Below are 18095 nucleotides of genomic sequence, written 5' to 3'. Positions count from 1 at the left end.
GTCACGGGTGGCCGCCATCGCCAGGAATGACTCAAGGCCGACAAATGCAGTCGCGGCAGCGGCGAGTGCCTCGACATGACACAGCTCATCTCCATTGTCCACTCCAACTCCACCTCCGGCCTCCGTGTTGCCCTCCACCACAATGCCGACGGCAGAGGATGCGCCGATGCGGCAGCTGCTAGTGGCCGGCGGTAGTTCGCGCTCCCACCTCGGCGTCCCGCACCCCCGCGTGACGACGTCCGCTATCCACCACCCGCCCCACGTGCTGCCTTCCGCCGCCCGCCCCTCCGCACCGCCGTGTGCACCTGCGCCCGAGAGAGAGACATGGAAATGGTGAAGAGGCATGACAGGTGGGTCCCACCAAATTTTTTAAATGAAAGTGCTGAAGGGATTGCCACGCGTACGCTGCGTAGGACAAAACCGCTCTGAATTGGGTCGAGGGGGGGGGGTAATTCATCCAGTATTAAAAGTTCAAGATGAGTCATGTCTGGTTTTCAGGTTCAAGGGGGTAATTCGGTTGACTGCTATAGTTAGGGGGGGTAATTCGTACTTTTTCCTTGTTATTATTATTATATGTTCATGTTGGCACTAACGTGGATGCCACGTTAGCTGGGTTAACTAGCCAACAGGTCACGTAGGACAAAACCAAGATGCATATCACTAAAGGAAGAAATTAATCTCGTTTTGATACCTGAGTGAGGATGTAAACTAGGATGCAGAGCTGAATGCCCATAGGGTAGTAAAAGAAGAGGCAAGAAGAAGACAAAGGAAGAAAATAATGATAAAGATCCCTCAACAATCCCTACCTTGCCTCGCAATCTCGCATAAAAAATAAAATAAAATAAAAGCTAACAATTAAAGATTGAAGCAGAAGCATCAAGCTAAGCGCAGGATGAAAAGCAAGGCAAGAATAAGCTTTGTTTAAAAAAAATAAAGACTTTCTACAGTATTTGTGATATATTAGAGCCATTGATTGCTCTAAATCTAACAGATTAAGATAGAAGGTACCAGTGCAATGGTACTTAAAGTTTGGGCTATGTGTAAAATTCGTGCGGGTGGAGATTGGGAATAAAATCGACAGCGTGGGATTCAATCGCGCAAGCTCTGCCTCTTTGGCGAGCCCTCTCCACCACTGGGCAAGTGCGAGTTTTACGTTCAAAATAAATCTACACCCTAGTTACACCTGTAATTAAAGTGAAAAAGTTTTTCTCCTAAATATTGTTGAATGTGCTAGCTATAGGTAAACTCAATTATTAAGCCATGAGAATCAGAAAGATTTTTTTTCAACAACTAATCACGTGTTGTTAGAATTGGAGGATGTCACATAGTACTGCTTTCCAAACCTCTTGTTAGGGTGTGTTCAGGACTTTTTGCCAACCTCTATTATATTGTTTTCCGTGAGCATACATTCCTGAGCTTGACAAATTTTCTATATTAAAGTTGTTTTAAAAGATCGTATTAATACATTTTTCAACTTTTTTTTAATTTACTTAATTATATATGCATATATATAATGAGTTACGATCAAGTAGTACCGAACACACCATAGCCTGTGGATCAGTAAGCCGTTGAATCTAACATGATGAGTAGTTTGTTAATCCAATGGGATAGGTGATTCTACAATATTGATGTGTAAGAAGATTTGCATGGTTCAAAGATATGCATAATTTTACGCATGTATTTACCATTTTTTTTTTGCCGGGTCGGCCAAAAGAAAGGCCGACCAAATTTCATTAAGAAGGGGTATGTACAACGTACTTACCATTTCGCTGGGGCGGCAAGCTGATGTGCAGAAATATCCTAAGTGACTCTTTTTTTAAAACTTAAATTGCACCAACTAACAAGGTTTTAATACCAACATAGTCAGGTTTCATTATCTTATACTCAATCACACCCAACAACCAATATTTATGTACCCACGGTATAATTTACTCAAGAAGAGTGTAGAAGAAAGCAAATGAAGGAAATGATCACAAGGAAAAAGATGGACCCCGCAATAAGCCCTTCCTTGCATCACAATCTCACCGAAAAACAAAGAAAAGAAAAAAAGAGCTAACAACAAATTAAAAGATCGAAGCAGAAGCATCAAGCTAAGCATAGGATGAAGAGCAAGGCAAGGCAGGGATAATCTTTATTTTAAAAAAGGAAAGAAAAAATGTCTATATATACACGTACGCGCGGGCAGTGACTGCCTCATCAACCAATCTGCCCTCCAGTGTGTGTGTTTGTGTCGATCACTCACATATGGCCATTGTTCTGGATGCCTTCGCGTCCTACGTCGGCGACCTGCTCAAGCAGGTGGCCAAGGACGAGCTCAACCTCCTCTTCGGCGTCTCCGGTGAGATCGCCACCCTCCACGACAAGCTGCACATCCTCAAGGACTACCTCGCCGATGCCGATCGCCGACGCATCACCGACCAGGGCGTCCAGGGCTGGGTGACGAAGCTCAAGCACGCCATGTATGATGCCACCGACATCCTCGACCTCTGCCACCTCAAGGCCATGCAGCGTGGTGGTGGCAGCTCATCCTCCTCCTCCGAGCCCGTCGGCTGCCTCGACTCGCTGCTTTTCTGCCTCCGCAATCCGCTCTTCGCCCACGACATTGGCAGCCGCATCAAGGCGCTCAATGCCAGGCTCGACGCCATCTGCAAGAGCGCCGCCGCCTTCAGCTTCCTAAAGCTGGAGTCCTACGAGGACATGGCGGCGCCCCGACGGTCTAGCGCCGCCGACCGCAAGACGGACCCGGTGCTGGAGCGGTCGGCCGTGGTTGGAGAGAAGATCGAGGAGGACACCAGGGCGCTGGTGAGGAGACTCACCGACGGCAAGCACAAGAAGCAGGACGCGGTGATGGTGGTCGCCGTGGTGGGCACCGGCGGGATCGGCAAGACGACGCTGGCGAAGAAGGTGTTCAACGACGAGGCCATCAAGGAGGCGTTCGACAAGAAGATATGGCTCAGCGTGACGGAAGACGTGAACGAGGTGGAGCTCCTGAGGACGGCACTCAAGTCCGTCAGCGGCGCCGGTGATGGTCGAGAGAGCAACAAGTCACTGCTCGTGCCAGCGCTCGTCGATGCCATCAGGGACAAGAGGTTCTTCCTGGTGCTCGACGACGTGTGGAGTGAAAGAGCTTGGGACAAGCTACTCAAGGCGCCCTTCAGCCATGGCGCCGTCGGCAGCCATGTCCTCGTCACCACCCGCCATGACACCGTCGCCCGGGGGATGCAAGCCATGCACCCCTTCCACCACGTCGACAAACTGTGCCCTCAAGATGCATGGTTACTGCTCAAGAAACAGGTCACAGCCCTACATACCCATATTAATTACTAGCCAGTATATTAATTTATATAATCTTGTACTAATTGGTAGCTAGTAATAAGCTCAAAATCAATATGAATTCATGCATGCATGTTCAGGTAGTGTCAAGTGATGATATGGAGGAGGTTCAAATTGATGGCACGCTCAAGGACATCGGAATGGAAATAATAGAGAAATGTGGCGGATTACCACTTGCTGTAAAAGTAATGGGAGGACTGTTGTGCAGGAGGGAGAAACGGAGAGCTGATTGGGAGCAAGTTCTGCAAGATTTTATACGGTCAGTACCTCCCGCTGAACTGAACGAAGCGATATACCTGAGCTATCAAGATTTGCATCCTTGTTTGAAGCAGTGCTTTCTGCACTACTCCCTCCTCCCAAAAAATGTAGTATTCTACAATGTCACTGTCATTGGCATGTGGATAAGCGAAGGATTTCTTCACGGGGACACCGATGATTTAGAAAAATTAGGAGAAGGGTACTATCAAGAGTTAATTTACAGAAACCTAATAGAGCCAGATGAAGAATACACTAATCAGTGTGTTAGCAGCATGCATGATGTTGTTCGCACATTTGCTCAACATCTCTCTAGAGATGAAGCATTTGTAGTTTCAACTTTAGATGAAAGAGGCAAAGGTGGACTTAAAACACAAAAGTTTCTTAGGCTGTCTATAGAAACCAATGATTTGCAATCAAATGATGAATTTGAGTGGAGACTTATACAAGGCCAGGGATCACTTAGAACACTAATAGTAATTGGTGAGCTCAAGATTAACCATGGGGATTCGTTGATTAATTTTTCAAGCCTAAGAATTCTGCACATAGAAGACGCCAACTGTACTGCTTTTTCCTTGGTTGGATCCTTGCACCAACTCAAACACTTGAGGTATATCTTCCTAGAATGCAACAACATAGCTAGACTACTACAGAACATCGGCAAACTCAAATTATTGCAGTACCTTGAGATTATATCTGAAAATTTGGTCAGACTTCCTAATAGCATTGTAAAGCTAGGGCAACTTAGGCATCTTGAACTTCTAGGCACAAGCATAAGTGGCATACCCCGAGGGTTCTGTGGATTGACAAATTTGAGGTATTTATACGGGTTTCCTGCACAAGCAGATGGTGGCTGGTGTAGTCTACAAGAGCTAGGGCCTCTTGCTCAGCTCCGGGAACTTAAACTAGGCAACCTAGAGAATGTACCTGCTATCTCCTTGGCTGCAAAGGCTAGGCTTAGTGAGAAGTCGCATCTTAGCTACTTGAGATTAGACTGTAGCAATAAACTTGGTGAAGATGGATTGGTAGAAGATGAAGAAGGTGTCTCCGAGGAAGAACAGCGGCGAATCGAGGAGGTGTTCGATGAGCTTACCCCACCATTGTGCGTAGAGAACATTGAAATCCGTGGCTATTTTGGAGAGCAACTACCAAGGTGGATGGTGTCAAGAGCCACAGGTGCATATGAGAGGCTGATGATTGTGATGATTAAGAACCTGGCTTGCTGCACCCAGCTCCCTGACGGCCTCTGCTGGCTCCCTTCTCTACAGTACTTTGAAGTCACCCGTGCCCCTTCAATCAAGCGTGTTGGGCCTGAATTCGTGACCATGCATGCATCATCCATCCAACTCCAACATGCCCATCCGTTCAGGAGATTGAAGGAGATGAGGCTGATAAAAATGGTGGAGTGGGAGGAGTGGGAGTGGGATCAGCAAATAACTACTATGCAGGCCATGCCAGAATTGGGGGAGCTTCGGCTCAAAAGTTGCAAGCTGAGACACCTTCCTCCTGGCCTTTCCTCACAAGCAACAGCTTTGACAAGCATGTGTCTAACTGACCTCCAGCAACTCAACTCTATAGACAACTTTGCTTCTCTTGTCAAGCTTGAGCTACAAGATAACCCTGACCTGGAGAGGGTCACTTCTCTCCCCAAATTGCAGAAGCTCATCATCGTCGGCTGCCCGAAGATGAGGGCATTGGAGGGGGTCCCTGAGCTACGGAGGCTGGAGCTGAAGGACTACAATATGGAACAACTCCCAAGATACCTGCAGCAGAGTGTGAGTCTTGTGCATCTGGTGCTGGACTGCACCTTAGAGCTGCTCACATCCATAGCCCTTGGAGAATCTGGTCCTGACTGGGGCAAGTTGAGCCATATCCAGCATGTCAAGGCCTATGCTGATCAAGAAGACGATGAAAGGAAGTGGCACGTGTTGTACACAAGAGAACCCTACAATTTTGAGATAAATATCGGCGACAACTCTTCTTCCAGTACTGGAGGTAAATCAGCCTAGTTGCTTCTTCTGATTTCTATCCATATATTCTTTTTTTTTTCATTTTCTTTACCATGTTTGTTCCATGTTTCAACCGCATGATGTGCCTCCCTACCGTTTCCATTCCACTTAATGGACTACTTCAGAGGACGAAGAGTAGGGAACAAATACTTCGACAGCTCAAGGCATCCAAGGGGTAACTGGCAGCCATCCACTGTCGAAGACATTGCTAGAGACAGCAGTCAATGCATGCTATAAATTGTTGTGGTCCACTACTGTCAGCAAATCTCCTAGTCTAACATTTATTTTTTAGATAATGCCTAGTCTAACAGGAGCGTATCCTATGCACACAGGCCCTCGCGTGTACACACCGTGTACACCAACTAAAAATTATCATAAAAAATTCTAGAAAAATTCATACATGTACTTTCAATAGTATTACATCTACGTGCAAAGTCGCATCTTCAAATTCATTCTACATAGAGAATAACAAAAAAGATAAAATTCTGACAAAATTACAACCTTAAAACTGTCATATTTTTTTGTTTTTTTGTTACGGCTAAAATATAATGAATTTGACGTTAAGATTTTAACCCTAGGTGTAATACAATTGAAAGTATGTGTATGATTTTTTCTAGATTTTTTGGTGACATTTTTTAGTTGGTGTGCATGTGTGTACACGTGAGGGCCTGTGTGCATAGGATATGTTGCCTAGTCTAACATTCATAAGGAAGATTCTATAGCTCTGTACATGAGATGGGACTGTGAGTTTGTGATTTGTATTGTTGATTTGTTAAGCTTACCTATATAGCTACATATGCTACTAGCTCCTGCAATGTACTGAAAGAAACAAATAAATTACTATTTGAGCCAACATTATTTGCTTTGAGGACTGCAGTGAAGATTTTTAACTCGAGATTTGAAAACTTTTAAGTCCAAATTTAAAAAATTCTAAGTTCAGATTTAAAAATTACTAGTAAACTAATCACTAGTAAAAATAGGAAACTAATCACTACTAAACTAATTATGATTTTTTCTCCAACCCATACAGCATCAAACTGTGAAAAAAGCAAAAAAAAACGGCGGTAGGTTAGAAAAAAATAAAATCTCGCGCGCGTGCGTGGGCCGTGTGGGCCAGGAGTGCGCGCAGACAACACGCGCGCGAATTAGCAAAACCTGTGTATTTGGTTATTGCGATTGGAGAAGTTAATGGGCCAAGAGAGAGAAAAGGAGGGAGGCTGAGCCAAGGTCTGTGGGTCATATTTAGGCCGGGCCATTTTAGTTTGGCTGTCGTAGGGTCAATGCGGACCCATGCACCAAAGGTGGCTAGGGGCGGGTCCGCCAAGCGCCGATGTGGCACCGCCATGTGGGCGTGGACCGGGGTCTTTTGACAGCAACCGGTGGCTTCCTACGAACGGCCATGATATGGGATGAGTAGAGGACGAAGGAAGGACACAGGGAGTACGTCGAAGTTATAATGCATATATCAATTCTACTAAATTTTATTGCAAAGTACAACTTATATAGAGAGAAAAAAAAGAAGAAATACCGTTAGAGAGTAATGTGAACAGTTCGGGGTGTAAAATGAGCCAAGAAATTGTTTAGTGGGTTAGCTGTTCCGATGAAATAGTTTGGATGGGTAAAATAGACTCTTTTTTTTCTTTAGAAAGGGAGGGAGAGAAAAACAAAAGGAAGGTGCCTTCCTTGCCTTGGCCCTTGCAAAGTCGCATCCAAAACAAAAGGAGGAAAAGTTAAGCTAACACTGGAGCGAAGCAGCAGAATCAAGCTAAGCACCGCAAGCTGAGCAAGGCAAGGCAGGGATAACTAATCTCATACTCATACTGCTTTACAAGCTATGAATAGCTAGCAAAGATGTTCATATATACTTCAATCTATAATATATAGGGGAAATGATTATAAACTCTCGAGCGGATGTGTCCTCGTCTATTGTATATCATCTAAGTAGTCATTAAATAGTTTAAAAATTTTGAAAAATGATAGATATATCACTTTAAAAATGCAATTTCAAATATGGCTTCTATAAGTCATAAAAAAACAAATTAAATTCTAACTAATATGCATATATTCATGGCCATATTTGTTATTTTCGTTATGACTTGTCAAAGTCGTATTTGAACTTGCATGTTTGTGTAATAATATATCTCATATTAATCTATCTTACTAATTTTTTTAAAAATCTTTTAGTGACTATTTAGATGATATGCAATAGATGAGTGATCGTGTCGCGATAGTGGACGTGGATTTTCATACCTCGAGGGTGTTTGCATGTCATCTAAATAGTTATCAAATTTTTTTTAAAAAAAATTGACAACATAGATTAATACGAAATATATCACTTCATAAACATGTAAGACCAAATTCAACTTCTATAAGTTGCAACAAAAATAACAAATTAGACTTAAAATAGTTATTGCATATTCGCAATATATTTGTTATTTTTGTTACAACTTGTAAAAGTTGAATTTAGACTTGCATGTTTGTGGAGTGATATATTTCATATCAATCTATATTGCCAAAAAATTTTTATTTTTTATAACTATTTAGGTGACATGCACGAAACGAGGGGATATCCCCTCGCGGGATGAATTCACTTTCCCCTCGATAGTTTACAATTAATCCACACTCTAATACACTGCACGCAAGCTGTTCTCTTGCAACGTTGGCTCATATCGTATTGACCCATTATACATTTTCACTAACCAGCAGTGAGGAGGCCATTGTCCTGGATGCTTTCGCTTCCTACGTCGGCGATCTGCTCAAGCAGGTGACCGAGGATGAGATCAACCTCCTGCTCGGTGTCTCCGGCGAGATCGCCAGCCTCGACGACAAGCTACGCAGCCTCAAGGACTACCTCGCCGACGCCGAGCGCCGCCGCATCACCGACGACAGCGTGCAGGGCTGGTTGCCGTGGTGGGCACTGGCGGGATCGGCAAGACGACGCTAGATAAGGCCTCGTTCGGCACCAAGGGATAATTATACCCAGGTAAAACGGTCACCGGAGGGGATTGGGTTGATCCCCTCCCACCACCCAATCCCCCACCCAATCCCTTTCACCACGGGATTATCATTTGGTTTGTTTGGATAGGTAAGGGATTGGTGGGATTGATTTATTTGGACTAAGGTTTAAAGATTTCATTACATAAATTTTAAATTGTCACGAACAAAATTGCAGAAAATTCAAAACACCACCCAGAAAAATCTAAAAATTCAAAAAAATGAGAAAAAAAATACAAAAATGGGAAAATAAAGAAGACTGGCTGTACAATTTATGTCGTGATTATTACAAAGTCTAGAAAAAATGTCAATTCATATTAGAATATTAGTGCACACTAAGATTATAGATTCACACATGTAGATCTCTATTACAGTAATAAGTAGCAGGGATTAAATTACATAAATTGAAGCTAAATCAATGATATCTACTTGTAAAGTTCCTCAATTAACAGCACATTTCTCAGGTACATCACAATAACATTCTTGGTGCAGCAAACAGAAGTCCCTGAAAAAACACATGAGACGGATTATCACTTGAAAGAAAACTGCACAATTCAAAGGCTGAAAAATAGTTGATCAACATGCCCCTATATAGTCAGCAGCCACATATATTTCCAATAACGAGAAAATTTTAGGTTATTTAGTTCCAGAGGTTCAATAAGTTCCATGAATAATTCAGGTTTCACTGTGAACATTTCCAATTACCTGCAAAAGGGAAAGAATGCATTATCTTCATATGATAATTTGATTACATCATCCTCACTATACAGATCAGTCTATGGCATACACATGTTGATGTATTATGTACAAAAAAGAAGAATATTGTGTCACAACAACAACATATAATAGCTACTCCTATAACCAATAGTTGCTAAACCACATGTTTAAGCCCCATTGAAATAGCTTAACTAGCAGCAGTCAACAAAAACTACAGGTTTAAAAACTACGTCCAATAGACAATTCATATATCCAAAACATCAACTGCATGACAGGCACCTAAAAAGTGTCTAATTACGGGAATAACATCAACTGCATGATTTCTCTATTTATACACTTCTAAAGATCTGGTGTTGGTCTATGAATTAATCAAAAAAAGCACATTGAAAGGAAAAATGGCACAATCTACAGTTGTACTCTTCATCAAAGTAAAAAAATTCAGTTTCAGAGAACTGAAACTCCCAAACCTGCACATGATCTGAGACTGAATTTTCTAGCTAAATTTCAGCAACCTGAACCATAATTTCAGAATTTCAGAATTCAGAATTGAGCTCAATTTCAGCAGGTCCCCAACATATACACTGCACTAATGCAGTCAGTGGGTAAGAAACACAAGCACATTCAGAGCGTATAGATGGAATTGATGTTCCTACTCTTGTTTGTTTTTAAAACCAAAAGAATTGCATATTCCTGGGAAGCTGTTAAGAGGAAGATGTGATATTTCTCTGATCCATTTCCACAGTGAAGGACGCATTTCACAAGGGGCATCCTAAATTCCTAAAAATGATGGCATCCTTTACAGAATTACAGGGTCATGGGAATCAATAATCATCTTCAGCTTTCGTGGAACACGTGTTGTATTAACAAATCCAATGACCAAAGCAGTTGATAGACACTCAAACTACCAGAATTAAAGGGAAAAAAAAACAAAACAGAAACAAAATCAGAACAATACCAGATTCTATGCTAACTGACTAGAATATACTTGCTGTCCAATTTCAGCTAATGACTCTGAACAAACACATGTCATTCTCTATTACAAATGCATATATGCCATTCTCTAGAACTAATGCAGAGCAAATCTGAGCACCCAGGGACTCGTTTTGGCTCTTTTCTTGCAATGTTTGACCATTCGTCTTATTTGAAAAATTAGTGCAAATATAAAAACGGATAAGTCATACGTAAAGTATTTTTGATAATAAAGCAAGTTACAAACAAAATAAATAATAATTCTATAATTTTTTAAATAAGGCGAATGATCAAAAGTTACAAACAAAAACTCAAAGCGACAAGTATTTTGGGACGGAGGTAGTACTATATAAATCTGAGCACTGTTTAACAGATCATTATTGAAACTCAAGAACAATTAATTTAGGCAGGACATAAACAATAGAAACTTTAGGCAGAACATACCTCACAAAAGCACCCAATCTCATGTATATCAATCCTGTCAATACAAGAAAACCAGTTAAGACAACATGCTCTGAAAATTCGTGTGAGCTACTTGCTACACTGCAGGGCTTGCATTGAAAGCTGAAGATAGCAATGTTAGCTAGCTTTTAAGCTAATTAATTAGCCAAAACTAGCCTAATTAACAGTGTGAAATTAGAAGGGTAGGTTTGTTTAGTGTTTTGCCGGGTATAAAGGCTTCAGGTTGGGTTAAATTATGCTGCTTGTTGGGGGGATTAACACTTAACAGCCGCAACTTTAGACCTTAAACACGCCACAAATGTATCTTGAAGCTAATTATCTGTAATGCTGAAAATTGACAAGCATGCATGTGCCATCTTGAATCGTCGATGGAGTTCAGAAGAAGGATGGTGTTTGACATACCTAGCTGATGTAGCAGAAGATGCTCCTCGAGGAGGTTCTTGTTGGGAAAGACCCGGTGTCCGGACAGAGGTGACTGAACAGAGAAGTAATTGCCAACGGATCTTGCATGGGAGGGATGGCAGCAAAACATAAGCTTCTTCATCCACACGAGCAGCGACGGGGAGAAGAGTAAGGGGCTCACCTGATGTCTGCACTGGGAGGAAGGAAGGCGGCGCCGGGGAAGTCAGTGGCGGCCGCGGATGCGTCTACAAGTGGCTGCTCCGGCAGATCTGATGTGAGCCGGCGGCGGTGTCTACAGCGAGAGGAGGCGGCGACGCGGGCGGATGCGGTGGAAGGCAGCGGCGCAGGAGGATGCGGTGGGAGGCGCCGTCGCCGGTGGATGCGGTGGGAGGCGCCGGTGCGCGACGGGATGAGGAGAGCGGCGCGGGAGGCACCGACGCGCGACGGGGACAGGCGGCGCCTGCGCCGCTCGGGTGGAGCGTGGTGGATTTCCACCGGTCTGGGTGGTGGATCAATATCCCTAGGGTTTGGGGGGTAAAGGGCCGGGATTCCCACCTTCCCGAGCCGAACCGAATGCGATTTTTGTCAGCACGGGGATTTTTTCCCCGCGTGGTGGGCTTCCCCGAAGGGGCCGGGGAAAAGGCTGGTATCCCGTCCTTTTACACTCGAACCGAACGAGGCCTAAGAAGGTGTTCAACGACGAGACCATCCAGGAGGCGTTCGACAAGAAGATATGGTTGAGCATGACGCAAGAAGTGAACGAGGTGGAGCTCCTGAGGACGGCACTCAAGTCCGCCGGTGCCGGCACCGGCGACGCTCGAGACAGCAACAAGACCCTGCTTGTGCCGGCGCTCGTCGATGCCATCAGGAACAAGAGATTCTTCCTGGTGCTCGACGACGTGTGGAGTGAAAGAGCTTGGGACAAGCTACTCAAGGCGCCCTTCAGCCATGGCGCCGCCGTCCTGACAACCCGCCATGACGGCGTCGCCAGGGGGATGCAAGCCGCCTATCCCTTACACCACGTTGACAAACTGAACCCTGAAGATGCCTGGTCTCTCCTCAAGAGACAGGTCAGCTTATTACTCTGCTAGTCTGCTCAGCCCTTACCCATTACCAGTATAATCTGCTAATAAGCTAAAAAAAATCTGAATTCATGCATGCATGTTCAGGTAGCGTCAAGTGAGATGGAGGAGCTCGAAATTGACGACACTCTCAAGGACATCGGAATGAAAATAATAGACAAATGTGATGGATTACCTCTTGCTGTAAAAGTGATGGGAGGATTGTTGCGCAGGAGGGGAAGACGGAGAGCCGATTGGGAACAAGTTCTACAAGATTTTATACGGTCAGTACCTCCTGGTGAACTAAACGATGCGATATACCTGAACTATCAAGATTTGCATCCTTGTTTAAAGTAGTGCTTTCTGCACTACTCCCTCCTCCCAAACAATGTAGTATTCTTTGATAACATGGTCATTGGCATGTGGATAAGCGAAGGATTTCTTCATGGGGACACTGACGATTTAGAAAAATTAGGACAAGACTACTATAAAGAGTTAATTTACAGAAACCTAATAGAGCCAGATGCAGGGTACGCTGATGAACGTGTTAGCAGCATGCATGATGTTGTTCGCTCATTTGCTCAAAATTTGGCTAGAGATGAAGCACTTGTAGTTTCATTTAGAGATGAAATAAGCAAGGGTGCACTCAAATCACAAAAGTTTCTTAGACTGTCTGTAGAAACCAACCATGATGAATTTGGGTGGAAAATTATACAAGGGCAGAAATCACTCAGAACACTAATAGTAATTGGTGAGCTCAAGATTAACCCTAGCGATTCGTTGATTAATTTTTCAAACCTAAGGACTTTGCACATACAAGACACCAACTGTACTGCTTCCTTGGTTGAATCCTTGCACCAACTCAAGCACTTGAGGTATATCTTCGTATACTGCAGTGACATAGCTAGACTGCTACGGAACATCGGAAAGCTCAAATTATTGCAGCACCTTGAGATAATGTCTGAAAACTATGTCAAACTTCCTGATTGCATTGTAAAGCTAGGGCAGCTTAGGTTTCTTAACATTCCAGTAACAAGCATACCCCGACGGTTCGGTCGACTGACAAATTTGAGGAATTTATTCATGTTTCCTGCACAAGCAGATGGTGACTGGTGTAGTTTACAAGAGCTAGGGCCTCTTACTCAGCTCCAGGAACTTTCACTAAAAAACCTTGAGAATGTACCTGCTACCTCCTTGGCTACAAAGGCTAGGCTTGGTGAGAAGACGCATCTTAGCTACTTGAGATTAGAGTGTAGCAGTAGACTTGGTGAAGATGGGTTAGTAGAAGACGAAAATGGTGTCTCTGAGGAAGAACAGCGGCGAACCGAGGAGGTTTTGGATGAGCTTACCCCACCATTGTGCCTAGAAAACATTGATATCGTTGGCTATTTTGGACAACGGCTACCGAGGTGGATGACGTCAAGAGCCGCAAGTGCATATGAGAGACTGACGATTGTGACGGTGGAAGACCTGGCTTGCTGCACCCAGCTCCCTGACAGCCTCTGCCAGCTCCCATGCCTCAACGTCTTTCAGGTTGCCCGTGCCCCGGTAATCAAGCGTGTTGGCCCTGAATTCGTGACTATGCAACCATCATCGAGCCAACGCCGCCATGGCCATGCGTTCCCAAGGTTGAAGGCGATGAATCTGTTAGGAATGGTGGAGTGGGAGGAGTGTGAGTGGGATCAGCAACTGAATAATGTGCCGGCCATGCCTGCATTGGAGGAGCTTATGGTCCATAACTGCAAGCTAAGATGCCTTCCTCCTGGCCTTTCCTCACAAGCAATGGCTTTGACAAGCATGTAACTGCATGACATTCAGCAACTCAAATCTGTAGGGAGCTTTGCTTCTCTTGTCAAGCTTGAGCTATCTAATAACCCTGACCTGGAGAGGATCACTTTTGTCCCCAGGTTGCAGAAGCTCGTTATCGCCCACTGCCCGACGATGATGTCATTGGAGGGGGGTGCCTGCACTGCAGAGGTTGCATCTGGAGGACTACAACATAGAACAACTCCCAAGATACCTGCAGCAGGATGTGAGTCCTAGGCATCTGCAGCTGGACTGCAGCTTAGAGCTGCTCACATCCATAGCCCTTGGGAAATCTAGTCCAGAGTGGAGCAAGTTGAGCCATGTCCAGCATGTCAAGGCCTATGCTGACCAAGGAGACATTGAAAGGAAGTGGCATGTGTTTTACACGAGAGATCCCTACAGCTTCGAGACAAATATCGACAACAGCTCTTCTTCCAGTTAATTCTGCAGGTAAATCAGCACACCTGCTTCTTCCAAATTTCTGTCCACATATTCCTTTTTCCTTCATTTGTTTAACCCATGTTTGTTCCATCTTTCAACTGCATGATGCGGCCCCACTGTTTCCATTTCACTTAACGGACAGGTTCAAAGGATAAGAGGAATAGGACACAAATATTTCAACAGCTCAGGGCACCCACTGTGCAAGACATTGCCAGAGAGCAATCAATACAGGCTATAAATTGTTGCAGTTCACTACTGTCAGCAAATCTCCTAGTCTAACATTCATAAGGACTCTACAACTCTATACATGAGATGGGACTGTGAGTCTGTGATTTGTATTGTTGATTTGTTAAGCTTACTATATAGCTACATATGCTACTAGCTCCTGCAATGTACTGAAAGAAACAAATATATTACTATTTGAGCCAACATTATTTGATTTGAGGACTGCAGTGACTTGACAAATTGTTAATTTTATACTTAGCCTCTCACCTGAATACAACCTGTTCTATATTGGCTATTGTATTGGGAAAAGTATAGGAAAGACCTAAGAAGGTAGCCTCCTCATTGCCTATCAAAAACAGCTGCAATTCAAACTTGTGGCTAGAACAGAACATATGACATCAGAACATCAGTAGTGAATTGAATCTTAGATATTACGAGTAGTACGCAGATTAACACACAGGGCCATCAGGTACCAACTCTTTTCCATTGTTACTACTGCGATTAATTTGGCATGTCTTCAAATACATCGAACACAGAAAGGGCCAGTGAATCAACACACCATGGGCATGCAACATGGAGTACCATTCAATAACAGTTCAAGATGAAGCTCCAACGGAAAGATGGGTTTGGAGGCTTACTACTAGTTATAAGCCACCTAAAGATTTTCCATGAGTTGCTGATTTGATTCAGGAGATTTTGTTTGCTATGTCCTTGATGACCTCATCCATGTCAAGCTTCTTCATCGCTGTGAAAGGTCTTGGCATGTTCTGCACACAAATTGGAGTGTGTTCAGTCACACACAAATCATGATGCAGCCTAATTCCTAGCAAATATGGTAATAATTATATAGAATGATCTCTTAAATTCAATGTTCGAACTGGAATGCAACACAGTTGATTTTAATAAGTACATAGGTGAGGTAATGTATCATCAATGAAAAGAACTGCCAATGCAAGTTAAAGAAAACCAAAGAAAGCTAGCTTGCAAACAACAGATGGAGAAAGCTAAGAAAGGTCCCTTATGATTCAGGTACCAAGAAGTAGTAAACAAAGATTACCAGTAGCGATATGAACACTTCACCACCTTCCTCACGAATCTCCAAGCAACCACGGCGTGGCTGAGAATTAAGAGGAAAACAATGATGACAACAAAGGAAGCCAGTGAGATACCGAAAAGCTAGTTTAGGGTTGATTGTTGCAAAAAACCAATTACTTAGATTTAACACCATGAAGATACCTTTTCAGGGTTGATTACCACAGATACCCCAGGAACAGAACTTTCCAGATCCTCCTTTACCTTCGCAGCTCTAATCTTGAACTGTCTGCATTGAGTGCTGGAGAATCGTACAAAGAGGCAAGGATAAAAGGAAATTCAATAAGAATTGCTACCAATAATTCATTTAATGCAATAGGACTTTTTTAGATATGTCAAGATAAAGGAATGATGTACGGGTTATCTAGAATAATTCAGCTAAGCAAGGAGAACAATTTCTCCAATGTGAAAAAACAAACTATAAGTCTGTTCAATAACAGATCTGTTGCACCATATGGGAGTATGGTCAATCATCATTGTTATATGTAAATACTCCACAAAAGAAGGTCGATTTACATACTGATTAAGTGATTAGAGATACATTAAGGAATTCTTTTCGGTGATAATTCATAAAAACAAAACGCAGTTACAGTAACTACAACTACTTGAACGTACGAAATACAGCAGATTGTGCTGATGTTAGCATTATATTTAACTCAAGTATCAAGGAAGGAAGCAGAGTATATGACCAATGAAAAGGAAACCTAGATAGCAAAGCAATGGATCGAACTTCACAGATAATCACAGAAAACTATAATCCGCAAGAAGAAGTAACCACTACAGCCAGAATACTATAATCTCCAAGCGTCCAAGCGAACTATTCAAACTTAGGAACAAAGAGAACATTGTTATTTTTTCTTTTTCTTCTGAATCTGAATTCTGACATCGCTAGAAAATGATTTCCTTATGGTTTCGGGTATCGTAATCTTAAGCATGCACAGAAGATCATCCATAGTATGTTAGTATATGTACTGCATGTACCTAAAAGCTTCACCTTCCATCAATCAATCATTAGCCCACAGCATAACGCCATTAAATCCCAAGGATGAAGATGAACTAGTAATCCCCTCAACATAGTTCAGAATCCTAATCTCTAAAAGAAAACCTCAGCCGAGCGCGGGGGCACTTACCATGCCTCCACGACGATGCGCTTCCCGTCGCTGACCACAGCGCCGGAATCCTTCTCCGCCGCAGCCGCCACCTCTGCATCTTCTTTCTTGGCCCTCTTCCTCCCCTTCTGCTCGGGTGGTGCCGCCGCCGCCGCCGCTTCCTTTTTGGCCGCCTTCGCCGGAGCCTCGGCGCGCTGCTTCCCGGCGGCCATGCTCCGTGTCTTCCTCGGTGACCCGACCGCCGCGGTGGCCGCCGGGGACTTGCGCTTAGGAGGCATCGCCGGCAGCGAGAGTGGGTGCAGGGTGCGGTGGGTGGAGGGAGTGGGTTTGACTTTGACCTGTTGGAATTGGGGCCGGGAAGAGAAAAGGCGCGAGAGGTGGACTGCTTCCCGCCTCAATTTGGGGGAACACGGTTGTGTTGTGTTGTGCTGTGCTGTGCTGCCCTAATGAATCGATGTATGGGCCTTCCAAACTTCTAAGTGGCCCATCGTGAAATACCAGCAGTTTGCTCTACTAACTTCTTTTTTTTTTTGGTTCAGAAAAAAGAAAATTGCAGAGAGAGAGAGAGAGAGAGGGGGGGGGAAGCATGAGCCTGTGACTAGCACTCTTGCAGATTCAAACAAGGAAATGTCAGTTCGTCTCATGGAAAAACGAAGGGAGATACAATCTTCATACCGGGGATAAACTAGGCTAAAGATCATACAAACGATAGCTAGATATCCTCCAAAAAGTACTCGAGACCAATACAGTTGCTACTAATCAGTTACTTCAAGCAAACAAATGCACAGTTAGATGCACGTCCAAGAGAGAAGCAGCACAAAATAACAGACGACGTGGAAATAATTTAATTCCTCACAGTATCATAAAAGTTGACTGAGCTTTAGTTTCACCTCAGTTGAAGCAAATGCATACTGATGCGACAAAACTGCAGCTCACGACAACTTATGAAAGGGTCATCTGTTAATGCTGTGAATAACACTTGATGCACACACAACAACTTGTGCACAACGTACCTCAAAAAAAAAAAACAACTTGTGCACAACGAATAACCTTTTTTTTAATTCTGAAATCGCCTTCGCATCCATAAAACTCTTCACAACTTGAAACTACATCAAAGATCATTGCTGGAAGGTCTGGCTGCATATGCCTACATATCCAGAGGACGTTCCCGATATCCGACGGATATTCATTTTCGTTTAAAAAAAATCATCCATATTTGT

The 18095-nt window shown here is 43.6% G+C and overlaps 2 protein-coding genes and 1 pseudogene across 2 annotated transcripts; 2 read left to right on the top strand and 1 right to left on the bottom strand.

The window, feature by feature from the left end:
* Positions 1-2215: 2215 nt before the first annotated feature.
* Positions 2216-6440, top strand: LOC127755068 (disease resistance protein RGA2-like). The gene is made up of 3 exons (XM_052280704.1): positions 2216-3294; positions 3414-5583; positions 5723-6440. The coding sequence occupies exons 1-3, from the start codon at positions 2245-2247 to the stop codon at positions 5734-5736; spliced, it is 3234 nt and encodes a 1077-aa protein (XP_052136664.1). The 5' UTR covers positions 2216-2244; the 3' UTR covers positions 5737-6440.
* Positions 6441-6887: 447 nt separating this feature from the next.
* LOC127755888 (putative disease resistance RPP13-like protein 1) lies at positions 6888-14983 on the top strand (annotated as a pseudogene).
* A 97-nt stretch (positions 14984-15080) lies between these two features.
* On the bottom strand, positions 15081-17271 carry LOC127753919 (uncharacterized). Its single transcript, XM_052279367.1, has 4 exons — positions 16897-17271; positions 15911-16007; positions 15732-15791; positions 15081-15441 (listed from the first exon to the last, which is right to left on the bottom strand). Exons 1-4 carry the CDS (start codon positions 17151-17153, stop codon positions 15361-15363), a joined length of 495 nt encoding a protein of 164 aa, XP_052135327.1. The 5' UTR covers positions 17154-17271; the 3' UTR covers positions 15081-15360.
* Positions 17272-18095: the final 824 nt, after the last annotated feature.

Source organism: Oryza glaberrima, chromosome 11 (genome assembly GCF_000147395.1).
Source record: "Oryza glaberrima chromosome 11, OglaRS2, whole genome shotgun sequence".
Taxonomy (NCBI): domain Eukaryota; kingdom Viridiplantae; phylum Streptophyta; class Magnoliopsida; order Poales; family Poaceae; genus Oryza; species Oryza glaberrima.
Note: the sequence above shows the minus strand (reverse complement) of the source record. Positions and strands in the feature narration are given on the sequence as shown.

What these genes read in the sequence shown, in the direction of transcription:
- LOC127755068 (XM_052280704.1), top strand. Translation starts at nt 2,245, where the DNA reads ATGGCCATTGTTCTGGATGCCTTCGCGTCCTACGTCGGCGACCTGCTC. An exon ending in GGTTACTGCTCAAGAAACAG is followed by an intron (nt 3,295 to 3,413) that starts GTCACAGCCCTA and finishes ATGCATGTTCAG; the next exon opens with GTAGTGTCAAGTGATGATAT.
- LOC127753919 (XM_052279367.1), bottom strand. Translation starts at nt 17,153, where the DNA reads ATGCCTCCTAAGCGCAAGTCCCCGGCGGCCACCGCGGCGGTCGGGTCA. An exon ending in CGCATCGTCGTGGAGGCATG is followed by an intron (nt 16,008 to 16,896) that starts GTAAGTGCCCCC and finishes ACGATTCTCCAG; the next exon opens with CACTCAATGCAGACAGTTCA. An exon ending in TGGTAATCAACCCTGAAAAG is followed by an intron (nt 15,792 to 15,910) that starts GTATCTTCATGG and finishes CTTAATTCTCAG; the next exon opens with CCACGCCGTGGTTGCTTGGA.